We start from the raw sequence: 16,049 nt of genomic DNA, 5'->3' as shown, positions 1-16,049 counted from the left end.
AACTAGTGAAGGCCTTGCTACGGCCCGACAGTCGAAGACAAGGCATTTGTTGTGGTTATCATTCTGTCATTCTCTCTTGTCACGAAGATTGTACGTAGTTCAGATGTGTCGGCACCAGTACCAGCTCTGGTTGGAGGCGGGTAAAGGACAATTGGTGGCTGGCCAGTCGCATATGGGGAGATCTATCATTGATGGATCTGAAGAATTACCCTGCATCGAGCAAAAAGAGATTACTGTGCGCCGTGTGCGGCCTCAAGTCCTCCATTTTTGTCACTTCGCTTTTCTCTCATTCACACGGTGAGGTGGTCCTTATCTCAACATATCGGATCAGATTTGAGTTGCTTCAACAGCAGCATTGTAGATGTCAGGTTTTCATGATATTCTTGCTCAATGGCATCGAGGCAATATCATGCTCTTCACCGTCAAATATCACATCTTATCCAGCCACTTGTTGATGAATGAAGGTTGCTGCCATTTTGTTTATGCGAATTGCACCCATATGATTATAAAAACTCTAAGCATGACTAGGAAAAACCAGTTTCTCCTTCGTGCAGGACTGACTACAAAAAAGTTTCAAAAATCGAGACGTCTGCCAGGTCTGCATAGGAACCAAAGACGATAGTGCTCTCTGGGCTACTATTAAAAAAAGCGGTGGACCGGGAGTACAATATAGGCAGGGGCGCCCATATTGTATGCTTCATTGAGGGACGGCAACAGTTCCATGACCTGCGCATTAGCGATTTCTCCAGCACATTCACTAGTGTATATACCCGATATCACGAGCAAAAAGCTCACGGACCACATCCTGCGGCTCGCAGACTCAAATAACTGGCGCGGAATTCTTGTTTCTGTTTTGCATCAGAAGGTTACACTATGTGAGGTGTGAAAAGGGTATCGCGTCACCCAAGTACAACCCCAGCCCCTTTTCTCCGCTACTGAGAGGAGAAAGAAACCTTGCCGTCTTTGACGTTAAGATGAAGCGCCAACCCGCGGTGTGCTCGGTTCTAGGAGACAAGCGACCCGAATGTACCAGCTGGATAAGCTCAGGCACAAGCTGCAAAGCATGAGTGCTTATTGCTTGATGAGTGCTTGGGCCATCATTTAGATGGGCGAGATTATCAAGATTGATGGACAGATCAGCGGCCAGATTGCGGTTTTGTGCCATGGCATTTCTTCAAGAAATCCACTTGCACCCCTGTAGACGGTTACGTATGTAGCTTCTATTTTCGCGTTGTTTCATCTTCAGGGTATCGGTTCAGGACGTAGTACCCACACGTGCTGTCAACGCAAGCTTTCATCCCCAAGGGTCCTGAGCTAGTGGTGTTCTAGAACTCAATAGTCAGATTTTTGTGCCGTGAGGGGTTACTGGACACGGGGATTGAGTGGTGAACGCTACTGGCTAAATAGAACCAGATGGACTGATCAGTCTGAGCCAATTACCTTCTGGCGGTTGCATTACGCTCTGAGTGCATGATGTGACGGATGATGTGAGAAGGTTCCGTCTCACAAGTCCCTCACTAACTGATTCCAACCCTGCCATTTGGCGTAGCTCGCCGCTTATCACCCCTTTCTGTCTGCGAAAATCGCAAAATGATCTGACCAATTAGGAAATCCATCACCTGTAAAACTAAGCCGCTTGACAGAGCATGGAGTCATACAATACACGATCAATTGAGATAGAATGTTTAGCAGGACTTCCTGGGGGTGGGAAGTAAAAAGCTGTCTCGGAGTCACTGCCGAGCCAATCAGGGATCTGACTTTCCATGCTACATCACCATCTTGGAAAGTCGTCTTTCGGAGAAGCTAAGAGGTGCAGACTATCACTCTGTGTCCACGGCTGACTACCGTGACTGTACCTAGGCCCTACAGGACCCTTACTCGGCGCGCCGGAACTGTTGGCCTTGTTTCTGACATGATGGGTCGTTTTGCGGTAGTCCGTGACCTTGGACTGCCGGTTTCCATGAAGCGAAACAGAGACGCGACATGGGTAACGAGATTGGGTACCCGTAATAAAGCACTGGTCACCTCCTTTAACGTCGTCGTGTCTTTCCACTTTTATTCCATTGACCCCTAAAAAATTCATTTGCCCATGCGCCGCATGCCTCTTCAAATGGGACCCCCAAATCGCATCGATTGATTGACGGCCGCTTTCTTCTCCCACCTCCTTACTCTTCCCCTTCCTGTGGCTTGGCGCAACCCGAGACTTCACTAAATGCAATGAGTAGTCTCATTGTCAGCCCTAACCTGACGGTTCATGATACCATAGTCCTCCAGAACCTTATCGACGATATTGAACGATACGACGACAAGCATCTAGCGCCCGCCGACGGCGACGAGGGGTATGCCAGCCAGGAATCCTTGGATGAGAAGTCTAATAAAGACGATGAACGTAAATATAACCCTGGCTCTGGCCACGCCAATGCAAGAACATCTCAGCTAACATGCAAACAGCCTGCCGTGGAGTGTCATCCCAGAGGGACGCCAAGGACATCCGCAAGCTGAAGGGGCTGAACGACGCTGCAAGCCAAGACTTCGAACCGAGTGTCCTTTCATCCGTGGACTTGAGAGATCTGCCGTCCAAGATTCCGGCTGCTCTCCATCAGCATGTCGTCCTGCCGTACGTTGCATGGGCACGAAAGATCGTGCGCCATGAGACTGACGTCCTGATGCTGACGCATCTTTTCCTCTACTTCACCACGTCGGTGCCAAGCGCCATCATGCTGTTCCGCAACTTCAACTACTTCCATGGCGTCCTGCACATGGCGCTGCAGTTCCACTACATGGGAACCTACACTCTGATGATGCATCAGCACATTCACATGAACGGCATTCTGTCGAAGGAATGGTCTGTTCTGCGGATGTTCGATGCGGTGTTTCCATACATCACTGATCCCCTCATGGGACACACATGGAACACCTATTTCTACCATCACGTCAAGCATCACCACGTCGAGGGCAACGGCCCCAACGATTTGTCATCAACTATTCGATACCAACGGGATGACCTCTTCCACTTTCTCCATTACGTTGGCCGCTTCTTCTTTCTTGTGTGGTTTGACCTGCCAATATATTTCTTCGGCAAAGGCCAAATCAAGAACGCCCTGAAAACGGGCTTCTGGGAGCTGGGCAACTACACGTTTCTCTACACACTCTACTGCCTCAACAGCAAGGCGACCACCTTTGTCTTCCTCGGACCGTTGCTGCTGCTCCGCCTGGGCCTCATGGTCGGCAACTGGGGCCAGCACGCCTTTGTTGACGCCGACGAACCCGACTCGGACTTCCGCTCCAGCATCACCTTGATTGATGTACCGGTAAGCATTTACCAAGGCTCCTCAGGGTTTCAAAGGACCCACCTGCCAAGACTTTGGTAGCTAATACACGTCCAACAGAGCAACCGCTACTGCTACAACGACGGCTACCACACGTCACATCACCTCAACCCGCGCCGTCACTGGCGCGACCACCCGACGTCGTTCCTCCAGCAAAAGAAGACGTACATCCGGGAGAAGGCGCTGGTGTTCCACAACATCGATTATCTCATGGTGACGGTAAAGCTGCTCCAGAAGGATTATCTGCATCTGGCCAAGTGCCTTGTGCCGGTGGGTGAGCAGATTGCCATGACGATTGAGGAGCGGGCGACAATGCTGCAGCGGCACACTAGGAAGTTCGACGAGGCCGAGATCCGAGAGAAGTTCCGCGGCTATAAGACCAAATAGGAGCCATCGAGGAACTCCCTATTGGATGCACCGCTGCGCTTGAGCCTTGCTCAAAAAAATGCATCACCTCTGATCCGGGGTGCTTGAGCGTAGGCTGTCGATTATTCTGGAATTTCATTACATACATGGCGAAAGCGTTGTCTTGGGAACATTGTATAAGCATTAGACAAAAGCGAGAAGTCCGCGGGGGCACAAAATGGAGCGACGAATCACTTTGGCATTTCCAATGAAATGACATGAGCCCGGTGGCCAGAAATTGATAAACATCCTTAGCAAAATTCACAACATCTCGCACAGTATCTGTTTTGAGGCCTGAGGTCATACCACAAGGTACAAAAGCAGCGCGGCTGTGGGTAGACTAATTCCTAGGCTGGGACTCAAAGGAACAGCGCTGCAGCATTCTTTGCTTCGTGGTCCGATAACCCACTGGTGCTTCAAGTTAGTAGACCTGGGCATTTGAACCATAGAAAGCTGACATTGGCATGTTTCTGCGAAATGAAACTGTCTTAGTCGAGCTGCACCTTCAAGACACAACAGCTAACGGTCAACAGTGCAAGATCTTCGGGCTGACCCGTGGCATGCGGAGACTGATGGTTTGGAGAGTAATATTTGACATTATCGTCATAAGACGTGAGGGTATACAGGGTATCTCGTAGTTATATCGACTTTTCTTCCTTGGCCTCAGATCGCATCAGCATGAACCTAGCATCAGACATGTCCACATCAGAGACCCAACCATCAACAGCATCATCATCCCGCGTCCGGGTGCACCGTTATGGGTCGGTGTAGGCGCAGCTATGCTGGTGCTGTCGCCAGGAGACGAGACCTCTTCGCCGGTGGACGCAACGACTACGTCCCCGGAAGGGTACTGGACGTTATAGACCGGCGCATCCTTCAACTCAACCGGCATGCCCAGCGAGTGCTTGCATGTAGGCTGATTCGCCGTCGGCCAGTCCAACTCGCACTCCTCATCATATCCCCAGGCACATATCGAGTCGAGCATGTTGTAGAGCGCAAAGTTCTTAGCTACCCAGCTGTTCGGCTGGTCGAGGCAGCTGGCGAGGAAGTTCATGCTGTTGGACGCGCTGAGGGCGAGCTTCTTGTTCTTGGTCTTGAGTAACTCCTTACATTCGTCGGCGGGCAGCTCCTTGTACTCCATGGGGAGCGGGCCGCCAGCAACGGGCGCCTTCTTGGCTGACTTGCCGGTGTAGAGGTAGTTCCAGGCGTCGTAACTGATGTCGTAGGCGCCCTGGGACTGGTCGATGCGGAGGAGCTTCACGGTGCGCTTGTCGGTGCCATCGTCGTAGCTGAGGGATATACAGAGGTTGTTGCAGTCCACCGAGCCGGGCCAGTAGGCGACGCGATCGGTGTTGATCTTGCAGCCGAGCACGCCCACAGACGACGAGTAGCTGTCATGGGGGGTCGCCCATACGGTGCCGCCGGCGATGACAGTAGGAACCGAAGAAGCTAGGAGGAGAAGCAGTGTTTGCGACAGCGATGAAAGAGCGGCGCTGCGCATTGTTGAAGAGAGCGACAGGGGGGAGCGAACGGAGCCCCCGGTGTAATGAATGACTTTGTCGACGGTATTGCGATAAGGACTGGGCCAGCCGCGGTTGCGGCCGATATGCGACTCAAAGGAATGAGGTCATCGACGATCTGCAGGACATGCCGGTGATGTGAATGAGAGTGTGGGTTGCAGAGAAGGAAAAGGAAGGGTGGGAAATCGGATCGCGAACAATTGAGTTGGGGCGCGACTCAATCTCGTCCCTCCCCCAGAATTCCAGAGGATGGTTTAGCGCCTCATTTCGCTTAATTGGGGACCTTCGATTCGCCGGTTCGCCCGATCAGACCCGCCACGTGCCTGGGATCAGACAGCAAAAAATACCTTAGTTAGGGGTCCAAGGGACCAGTACGTACCTGGGACTTGCACCTCGCCCTTATGTCAGCATAGCCATCGTTGTCTAGAGCCTTTGGACGGTCGACATTTCTGAATCATTGAAATCAATGAGGGCAGATATTCAAGCGTCTTTGTAAAGAGGTTAGCCATACCGGGAGCCGTTATTGTTGGCATCGGAGAATGACCCGAGGATATGTGGTTTAGTACTGAAAGCTGTTGCTAACTATCAGTCAAACGGGTTGATGGCGCTGGAACAGACAACTCCTAAAAGGTTAAAAATAGCAATAAATTTGACTTTGATACTCGACACGGATTGACTTGCTGATACTCTTACGCTTGCGCTCGGGATAGATCAATATGCAACAAATAACAACACACTTCGACGGGAGTCTACGCTACTCTCTGAAGCCCCTAGACAACAAGCAACAGAAATCGAGATGAAGGAAGATTAATTCCATCTATTCCCTTGCACGTTTGCTTTCATTGAGAATCGGCAACTGCTGACAGTGTGTTCACCTTTCAGGTTTTCTCTCAAGACTAACACAAGCTTGACAAGAAGAGTAATGGACGTATACTGTACTGAATATCTCCGCACACCAGGAAATAGCATTCTTAGAAGAGCAGGAGCAGAAACAATAAATGCACCTTGTACCTGAAGCTAAATCGAAGTAATCCGCGGGTGTGCTAGGATTCAATGCTAGCGCCTTCGCAGAGCTGCAGGCCCCAAACACAGGGTGGTACAGGCCACCAAATTCAATTCCTTGTCTTCGGATGTACCCCACGGTAAACTTGTGGACAGCCATAACAAAGCTGGCCGTGTCGTCTCGGTGCAGTGTCAAAACAACTGGCTACAAATGCACAATAGGGGCCCATAAGATGGCCCCGGGAAGTATGCTACGAAAGCCAATTTTGGCTTACAATGACATTGTTCAATTGGTACACTAAAGTGGCTAGACACAACACCAACTTCAGTCCCTCAAACCATCTTGCAGCACGTGATGGAGTGTCGGGATCCTTTACATAGTGCAGCAGCCTAACGCAAGCAACCCCGCTTCCCCTCTTTCTTGCCTGATGCTTGAGAAAAGCACGCTTAACTATCCGTGTTCTATGGCAAAGCATCAACATTTTAGCAATCTACAACACAACAAGCAAGATCCAACCAGTCAACATCGAAATGGAGGATTCGGCAGGACTGTCTACGAATGCAAGTGCTGAAATAAGCGATGCATTGTTCATAGTACGTCGTTTGCCAGACACTACAAACGCGTGATGTATTAACGAGGATCCGCAGAACGTATGTCATGATTGCTCTATGCGAACAACAACCTGATCGACTTCGCAACAGGAGGTAAGTTTTCATCGGCGGATCGAATGGCACTCCGATTATAATGATTGGGTGTTTTGAAATAGGATGTGAGTGACTGCCAAATCATACCAAGCCATGTGGTATGCACTGACGAGCGGAATTTTGTTGGAACAGATTGTAAGTTACTGCTGGACTCTCAAAGTTGCATGGTACATCTAGACTAACGTGTTTGTGTTGTAAAAGCGGGTGAGTGGCTGCTAGGCTATCCTGAACCACGTGGGAGGAACTGACAGCTGGACGCGTTGGAATAGGTTGTGAGTCATTAAAACACTATTCCGAGCTAGATGTGTTTTATTGGACAAAACTAATGAGTGGATATATGTTGAATCAGAGGGTAAGTAATTAATAGACTTTTTTTATGCGTGATATAAACTAACAGCTAGGTGGGTGGGACAGCGGGTAACACACTTTCTAGACTACCCCGTTCTATGTGACAAAGCTGATATGCAGTAAACTGTAACAGTATGTAAGTGAATTTCAAACAACTTCGAGTTATGTGGCATGATTTGACGGGTTGTCATGTATTTGAATAGCTTGTAAGTAGTGGCTCTGCTCTTTCAAGCGGTGTGATACAGGCTGATGGGTGGCCGCGTGTTGGAATAGCGAGTAAGTGATTCCTAGACTGTCCTAGACTGCACACGACAAGTTAACGAGTATATTTGTATTGTAATAGCGCGTAAGTAACTACTGAAGTCCCCTGCGGCGTGGACTTTAGGCTGATGGGCTGCGTGCAAATAGGGAGTAAGTAATTCTATGAGTATTTCAAGTTCAGCGGTAAGCTGATAGAAAATGTTTGTTCGTATAGAAGGTGAGTAAGAGACACGCAGCACATCTTGAAGAATTTGATCTAAACTAAAGAGCTTTTTTCGTGTTGGAACAGGCTGTGAGTAGCTTCTAGACTATCCTTGAGCTTTGTGGTATCAACTAATGAGCGTTTGCGATTGATTAGGGAGTGAGTAACTCGCACATTACCCCAAGCTTATGTCATGAGCTAAAAAATCCATTTTGTATTGTAATAGCTTGTATGTGACTGCTAGAGCATGCCAATATGTAGAATGTAACTAACGATCGAATGTGCACCGAAACAGCGGGTGAGTAACTGACAGAACGGTGTCGCATCAACTAATGGGCAAATCTATGTTGAGATAGGACGTAAGTAAAGGCGAGACCTTCTCCGGGTAGCTGCGTTACTATTCCGATTGACTGGCAGCTGTGTGCAAACAGTTTGTAAGTCTTCATGGTCTTGTCAGCGTCAAACAATATCTCGTACGTCTTTCCCTCGTGACGTGTGTCTAACCCGGCATAGGAAGAGCCTTGGAGCTACAGAATCCATGACGAACTTGATCGTACCCATGTCGATAGGCCTTCGCTGAAGCCTATTCCTCCTCACCTGGCCCACCGGTGTGCATGGTGTAAACCCCTCCTCTCTGAACCAGAAGCAGAACCCGTCAATCTTTTGCATATCGGGAACGGCTTAAGTGAATGCCCACTCTGTGCTCTGCTTTGTAGGCAGGCTTGGAAGTTGGACGCACCCGTCTCAGCCACTATCACAAATATCAACTCAGTTTTCACTTTACAGCCGAAAGGATACAACCTTGCACGAATGTACTCTTGTAAGTCATGTAAATCACGACCTTCCACATAATTTGTATTACTGAACCACTCCTCGTCACCTCCGTGCCCTCCTCTCCAAACCCTTCAGGGAGCGAAGAAAGATCCGAGGATACTAAGGGGAATTCACAATCTATATTAAACAGACTGGAACAAAGTCGTCAACCAGCCAGCATCGCTGGCGTTCGACTATTCCACTCATGGCTCCAGAACTGCGACGAACGCCATGATTGTTGGAGTTCTCCCAAGTCTAAAAAAAGCTTCTTACCAACTCGCCTTCTCAATGTCCAACCATTTGAAGACCTTAACCAAGTACGGCTTGACGTCGCAAAAACCATGAAATGGAACCGGTATATTGCTTTGTCCCATTGTTGGGGGCAATTAGCTACAGGCCAGACACCTATGTGGCTTACTTTGGCCGAAAATCTCCCATCACGTATGACAGGTTTCAGGCTTGATGAGCTACCAAGGACCTTCCAGGACGCTGTTCAGGTAACGCGAGAGCTTGGCATATTGTACCTCTGGATAGACACACTCTGTATCATCCAAAACGACATCCATGACTGGAACCGAGAGTCGAAGCGGATGGAAGAAGTCTATGCTTCAGCATACTGCACAATAGCTGCTGCGTCTGCCCGGAACTCAGATACCGGGTTTTTAGAAGGGATGAAAGACAACGAGAGTCTCCTTATTCAAGATGAGGATGGGAGAGTCTCCTGCGTCTCTATAAATATGGCAGACTTTGAACATGACGTCAACGAAGCCAGTCTCAACCAAAGAGCATGGGTAATGCAGGAAAGATATCTCTCGCCACGAACGATTCATTTCACCAACGTCCAGGTGTATGGGGAATGCGGGGAGGGTATCTATGCAGGAGACAACATCTTCTTACGAAGGTAAGAACATACATTACCATTCGTCCATCCGGATACTTACACACACTTTGAAGTCGGAGAGGAACCAGAAAGTTCTTCCAACTCGACCCCAAATTTCCGAACCGACTTCGAAGCTCAGGCTTCGCCACTACCTGGGAGTTCATTCGTTCTCTGCTAGAGAACTACACAGAGCGTGGCATTACGGAGCCATCAGATAGGGCAGTCGCTATTTCGGGGTTGATGGCTCGTGTCAAAAAAGCATTACCATGTCCGATCCACCATGGCATTATTGACTGGTATCTTCACAGATCTCTGCTTTGGAAAAGAGCAAAGGGGGATAAAAGGAAGAAAATTGACTACAAGACGTCAAGTGTCCCATCATGGTCATGGATGGCACATGAAGGGGTTATCGAGTTTTTACTAGACAACTTCGGTACCCTGGATCGGTTTGGGTATCTCGAATTTGACAAAACGACAATAACCACAACTATCTGGGAATTCACCGACCCGAACATGAGAATCTGGGCAGAAGGCGATGGTGTTTATAACCAGGTGTATGACTCCAAGGGATCGCTGCAGGGTTGGATTATCCTTGACGAAGAGATTGAATTCTCGGTTTGCCACAAAGTCGTCATCGTTGCAAAAATGAAGGGAGACCGAACCGAGGGGTGCAAATACTACGTATTGTTCGTTCAGCATACGAAATCACAGGACTCGTATCAAGCTCAAGAAAATCCATGGGATGTTGGGTTTGAACGAGTTGGGATGGGCATGTTACAAGGAGGTTGCAAAATAAGGAATGCTGGAGAAGGGCGCATATTCTGAGTCTTCAGAGCCTCAGAATCAGGGCCCGTTTGTCATTATGAATCAAAATTGCCCTCTCCTCAAGAATTGTGCGCCTATCTCTGTCTCGATATCCTCAGTATGCAGCGTTCGCGTGCTCGGTGTTTGAGATGGGAAGCTTCCATTAGTGCCTCGTTGATCTCGGCCAGTGAGCGAATTCCTACCAGCTATTGACTTGTGCGGGGTCCGCATCCCTTTTTTAACTCACAGTGCTTCTCAATAGTATCATTGCCCATCAAAACTTACGGACCGAACTCCCAGGATTTGACCAGTACGAACAATATCTGTCCGAATTTAGATTCTGCGCTGCCACGCAAGTAGGACTGGGCTTACCGCCTTCGTGTCGACTTCATTGAAATGCCAGAGGAGTGGTCAAATTCCTAGCGCGTACCAGGTCGTTGGTGTATCACTATTGACATGAGTTCACTGCACCAGTCCAGTGAGAGACCTACATTGGCGCATCGTTCTACTCAGTGTGCAATGAGCTTTGGCTCGGGGATTCGTCGTCTTTAGAGTAGCATTGAATGAACATAAGACTTGCAGCCAGACCCACTCTGGGTCGTTTGCAAGTATTGCCCTACTGAGTCATCGTCAGTGACCATTCAATGGAATGGCCAGCGACTCGTCACCGAAGTATCGACAGACATTTCCCTCAAGAATCAGAACGGAGATTGTAGTCCTGGATGATATCTCAGCGGGCCTAAGACATCGGAGTCTTTTCAACGAATGGGGTTCCAACTACAAGTCGAAAGGACTGTGAGCCGCCACTGCTCGGACACTGATCTGGACCGAACACACACTCCTGAAGTTAATTCTAGCAGTGGGAGCTAGGACCACAATGGTAATCGTTGCACGTGGCTTTGATCTAATCCACGTTTTTACCTATCAGGATAATGCCTCTGCTTTGTTTCCGTCAATCAAGAAGTTGACAGCCATGTCCCTTTACTAACACGGCGAAGGTCGCGAATATCCCTCGTATTTTGGCTTTCATAGCTTGAGCTTAGACCCAAGGGACCATGCCTCTTTCTGTCTTTTTAGCACCTCAACACTTGCGGAAACCAAATTTTTCCTCATTTCATGGACCAGGTTCTCGGGTTTCTGGGCTATGGAAACTGGCCATGGGCTTTGCAGCAATAAGAAGCCAAGAAGCCCGATTCCGAGATGAAAGTGGCTCTGAAAAGCGTGTGGGAAATTTTTGAACTGGGGAACAAATGGGTCTTGGAAAATATTTCAACTCCACATCTGTTGGGAGGCCGGCAATCCGAAACTCCGTAAAATAGCATGGGCTACTCTATGGATCAAGCGGTGAAAGATCGCAAGCGGGACTGTGTCTTTCATGGAGAAACAATGCCCACTTTACAAGCTTGCGCGCATCGTGCGTGAACATATGCACAACACCTTTCTATTTCGATCACTAAACAGAAACTTGCATCTGAAAAGCAGCTCTGAGACTTCAGTAACACATGCTCATACATGCTAGAGCATACACTACGAACTGCATTGTAGTGTAGGATGAGTTAGTTGAACCGAGGCATTCGGACAACATCAAGGCTCCGCGCGAGCTGGAAGCCGAATACGGCTCAAAACACACTCCGGAAGTCGAGTTCAAACAAAATAGTGTGCTCTTAGCCAGGCCAAGCGCTCAGCCACCCGAAGCCAGGACCTGTTCCCGTTGCTTTAGTCTGTGTGCCTATGTGTCTGTGTACCTGTGTGTTCGTAGATCGCAAAGTCGTTCTTCATTCTCGGCAACATCCATGGACGATGCTCATGCGAGTACGCACATCTTTGCGAGGTGTGTGTGGACAGGCTCGCACTAAAGCACCCCGCCAAGCTGCTAGTGTAATCTGGTGATTCCCGTCACTGTTCGAGTGAGATGGGACAACCGTTGTTTTTGAGCTAAGGCACTGGTGGAATATCCCGCCTCACCCGTATCCCGGCCCCAACGGGTTTTCTCATGTCATTCGTGTGCCGTTTGAGTACGCGGGTTCCACTGGTCTCTCAAAAAAATGTAGCGATGGCTTCGCACTTGTCTCGATCCAGAGCCCCACGCATCTCGGGCCCATTACCGTGGTAGGACACGATATCCGAAAGAATCATGCCTCGTGGATGGCTGGTCTCAGTGCCGTTGCAAGGATCCAGGGTAATGATCTACATCAGCCGACCTCCTTTTGGATGGGGCTGCCTTTTTGTGTGCTTCTCCAACCGTCCAACAGAGATGGATGCGGGTTTGAATCTTCAATTCTCACCCCGCATTGACTGATTACGAAAGCCCACGCACCTATCGAGAAACGCCCAGCTTGGCCTGCCGCCCGTCACCGTTTGTCGTGCACCTAGCCCAGGGCGCTTATGCCGGCCGGACAGCCAGGACGTCCGGAAAGACTGCGCGGTCACACCCTTAAGTTCAAGATCAGAGGAACATCGATGCCTCATTGGGACGAAGTTCCTGGTTCCTGGTGGTTAGTTTTACTGTCACATGCGCTATGAAATCAAGATTATACGCCGTCCGTCAACCTGACCGCTCCGGCTATCCCTTATTCCCCTGCGCTTACATGCTTCTGCACGGCTGGCAATGCAGCTGCTTTTCTGCCGCCCAACATGCCGAGGCGGAGCGCGAAGGCGTTACAACTGACTTTCATGTTTCCATGTGAATTTCGGAATGGTCCTACGTCAATAAGGCTGTCTCTGTTGTTTGCTGTGCCGCAGCGGGACCTTTGACCCCGAACAGTGGTAATCCTGAACTGCCGTGGTCATTCGGCGCGCTCTTCCCGCACAAACGACCTAAATACACCTGTACACCCTGGCAACAAGCCCCGCTACCCCATGGGGAATGTTGCATTCCCGCTTTGTTGAGTATTCCCTCTCAGTTCGGACAGTCTACACGATTCCGATACCCGCTGAACTAATGACGCCCACGACTCAGGCGGTGGAGGTTGGGCTCCTCTCAAGGACCCGAGCTCCTCCCAAGCCTGAAGTGTCCCCATTCATAACTAGACCTAGGGTCCGGGCCACCCGCGCAGGCAATAATGTGTGCAGGGGGTGTTCGAATCGGTGGTGGGTGCTGTTGTCCGTTTTAGTGCCCACCAATCCATCCGCCCTAGGTTGAATTTCCAATTGCTGGAGCTGATATGAAATCTAGCTCGGCCATTATAGCAAAATTGTACTTATATAGATCAAGGGAATCCCTCTCTACGATACCTTCCGCTCTGATTAAGACATTCGAAGCCATTCGTTGGGTCGTCTTCCGCTAAGCTAAACAGCAAGGTGCATCCTGTAACTCTCGTCTAGTTGTCCTCTCGCTCTAGTCCTCGAGCCCTCTTTACCCGGAGCTCGTCGGCCACTGCAAGCCCCCAAGACAGTTGTTTGTCCCATCATGCAGCTTCCCGCACTTCTCTCATCTTTCTCCCTCATTGGGGCCGCCTTGGCGGTATCAGATGACTTCCGACCCTTGGAAGACAGGGCCGCGAGCACCGCCACGGTCGTCCTTGACACGGCGACTGTTGTCGGTAATGTCATGAACAATGTTGAGTCTTTCGGAGGCATTCCTTACGCTAAGGCGCCCACCGGCCAGCTCCGACTGAAACCTCCCGTGCGCCTGACCGAGAACATCGGCACCTTCGACGCCACCGGCCCCGCTGCTGCCTGTCCGCAAATGATTTCATCTTCTGACAGCGAGAACATCCTCTTCGATCTTTTGGGAGATATCGCGAATCTTCCGTTTATCCAGAAAGCAACAGGCCAAACTGAAGACTGCCTGACCATTACGGTAGCTCGTCCTCAGGGTACTAAGGCAGATGCAAAGCTGCCAGTTCTCTACTGGATCTTTGGAGGTGGCTTCGAGGTAGGTGTTCATCTCAACCTTTGTGTTCGCTCAATTATTGACATCATCCAATAGCTCGGATGGTCCTCCATGTACGACGGCACCAGCCTTATTCAGCACGGCCTCGCCATCAGCAAGCCATTCGTCTTCGTCGCAGTGAACTACCGTGTTGCCGGCTTCGGCTTCATGCCCGGAAAGGAAATTCTCGCAGATGGATCCGCCAACCTCGGCCTCCTTGACCAGAGAATGGGTCTCGAGTGGGTGGCCGACAACATTGCAGCCTTTGGTGGTGACCCGGACAAGGTCACAATCTGGGGCGAGTCTGCCGGCGCCATCTCCGTCTTTGACCAGATGGCTCTGTATAATGGCGACAACAAATACAAGGGCAAGGCTCTCTTCCGTGGCGCTATCATGAATTCTGGTAGCATTACACCCACAGATCCTGTTGACTGCCCTAAGGGTCAAGCTGTGTACGATAAGGTTGTGTCGAGTGCAGGCTGCAGTGGCAAGGCAGATACACTCAATTGTTTGCGCGAAGTCGACTACACCACCTTCCTCAACGCTGTCACTTCCGTTCCTGGAATTCTATCATACAACTCTCTCGCTCTGTCTTACTTGCCCCGTCCGGACGGCAAGACGCTTACCGCAAGTCCCGACGTTCTCGCCAAGAATGGCCAGTATGCGGCAGTCCCTATGATCATCGGCGACCAAGAAGATGAAGGCACACTCTTCGGTATCTTCCAGCCCAACCTTACCACCACCGACAAGCTTGTATCGTACCTGAAGGACTACTACTTTGCTACAGCCACTGAGGCCCAGATCAGGGCGTACGTCGCCACATATGACGACGGTTTGAACGCAGTGATCAACGGTAGCCCGCATCGCACCGGCGTCCTTAACGAGATCTTCCCCGGCTTCAAGCGCCGCTCTGCCATTCTCGGTGACCTGGTCTTCACCCTTACCCGCCGGGTCTTCCTCAATCTTGCCACTGCTGTCAACCCTAACGTACCTTCGTGGTCCTATCTCGCCTCTTACAACTACGGAACCCCGATCCTTGGCACCAACCACGGATCTGATCTGATCCAGGTGTTCTACGGCATCAAAGACAACTACGCCGCTCGCAGCATCCGCACGTACTATACTAACTTCCTCTACGCCTTGGATCCCAACGTTGGGACCAATGGACAGTATCCCAACTGGCCGAAGTGGTCACAAGGTCAGACTTTGATCCAGTTCTTCGCGGACAAGGCTAGCACTTTGAAGGACGACTTCAGGAAAACCAGCTCAGACTGGATCTTGAACAATGCTGGAGATTTGCTCTTCTAGAGCTTTAGTCCGGTTACATGAAGACAGGGGGAGTGGTTTAAGTTTCATTGCAGTTAGGGAATGGGGAGAGCCGCTGATGATTGATGAACGATGAACAGAGCACTCGGGAATCACAATAATGAAGAATAAAAACCTAATGAATTATATGCTGAAGCCCCCAGCGGAAAAACTCGTGTAACTGCTGATATTGAAAAAAAAAATCTCGATGCAATTTTAGCATTCACTATTGAGGCCGTGTCGATGATTGATATTTCAAGAGTGACAAATCTCTTGCAACGGCTTTCGGACGGTGACGAAGGTAATGCACTTCAGATACCGATCATGACGCGCACCCCGGCACGCATTAGCCCGAACTCCCGACTAGATCATACATTCAAAAACTGGAATCCCCGTTAATTCTTGGAAGTCATTGATACTTTCTCAACGATCCATCGCAACGCTATTTTCTCTGTCGCAATTTAGCATTGCTATCGATTAAAGCAGTAAAATTTGGTAACGCTAACGAGAATCAAAAGTATAACGGTCTTCTCGTGCCTTTTACCGTACGTTTTGATAGGTTTTGAATATTCCATTACAAAATTTAGGTACTCACTGAAAG

The 16,049-nt window shown here is 49.8% G+C and overlaps 3 protein-coding genes across 3 annotated transcripts; 2 read left to right on the top strand and 1 right to left on the bottom strand.

Annotated features, from left to right (window-relative positions):
* Positions 1-2,217: 2,217 nt before the first annotated feature.
* On the top strand, positions 2,218-3,716 carry ColSpa_11853 (uncharacterized protein; the record flags this gene model as incomplete). Its single annotated transcript, XM_049278065.1, has 3 exons — positions 2,218-2,389; positions 2,452-3,311; positions 3,390-3,716. The coding sequence occupies 3 exons, from the start codon at positions 2,218-2,220 to the stop codon at positions 3,714-3,716; spliced, it is 1,359 nt and encodes a 452-aa protein (XP_049134022.1).
* Positions 3,717-4,407: 691 nt separating this feature from the next.
* ColSpa_11852 (uncharacterized protein) lies at positions 4,408-5,235 on the bottom strand (the record flags this gene model as incomplete). The annotated part of the gene is made up of 1 exon (XM_049278064.1): positions 4,408-5,235. The coding sequence occupies one exon, from the start codon at positions 5,233-5,235 to the stop codon at positions 4,408-4,410; it is 828 nt and encodes a 275-aa protein (XP_049134021.1).
* An 8,443-nt stretch (positions 5,236-13,678) lies between these two features.
* Positions 13,679-15,451, top strand: ColSpa_11851 (putative secreted lipase; the record flags this gene model as incomplete). Its single annotated transcript, XM_049278063.1, has 2 exons — positions 13,679-14,146; positions 14,201-15,451. The coding sequence occupies 2 exons, from the start codon at positions 13,679-13,681 to the stop codon at positions 15,449-15,451; spliced, it is 1,719 nt and encodes a 572-aa protein (XP_049134020.1).
* Between the last annotated feature and the right edge of the window lie 598 nt (positions 15,452-16,049).

Source organism: Colletotrichum spaethianum (assembly GCF_022836535.1).
Source record: "Colletotrichum spaethianum MAFF 239500 DNA, contig51, whole genome shotgun sequence".
Taxonomy (NCBI): Eukaryota; Fungi; Ascomycota; class Sordariomycetes; order Glomerellales; family Glomerellaceae; genus Colletotrichum; species Colletotrichum spaethianum.
Note: the sequence above shows the minus strand (reverse complement) of the source record. Positions and strands in the feature narration are given on the sequence as shown.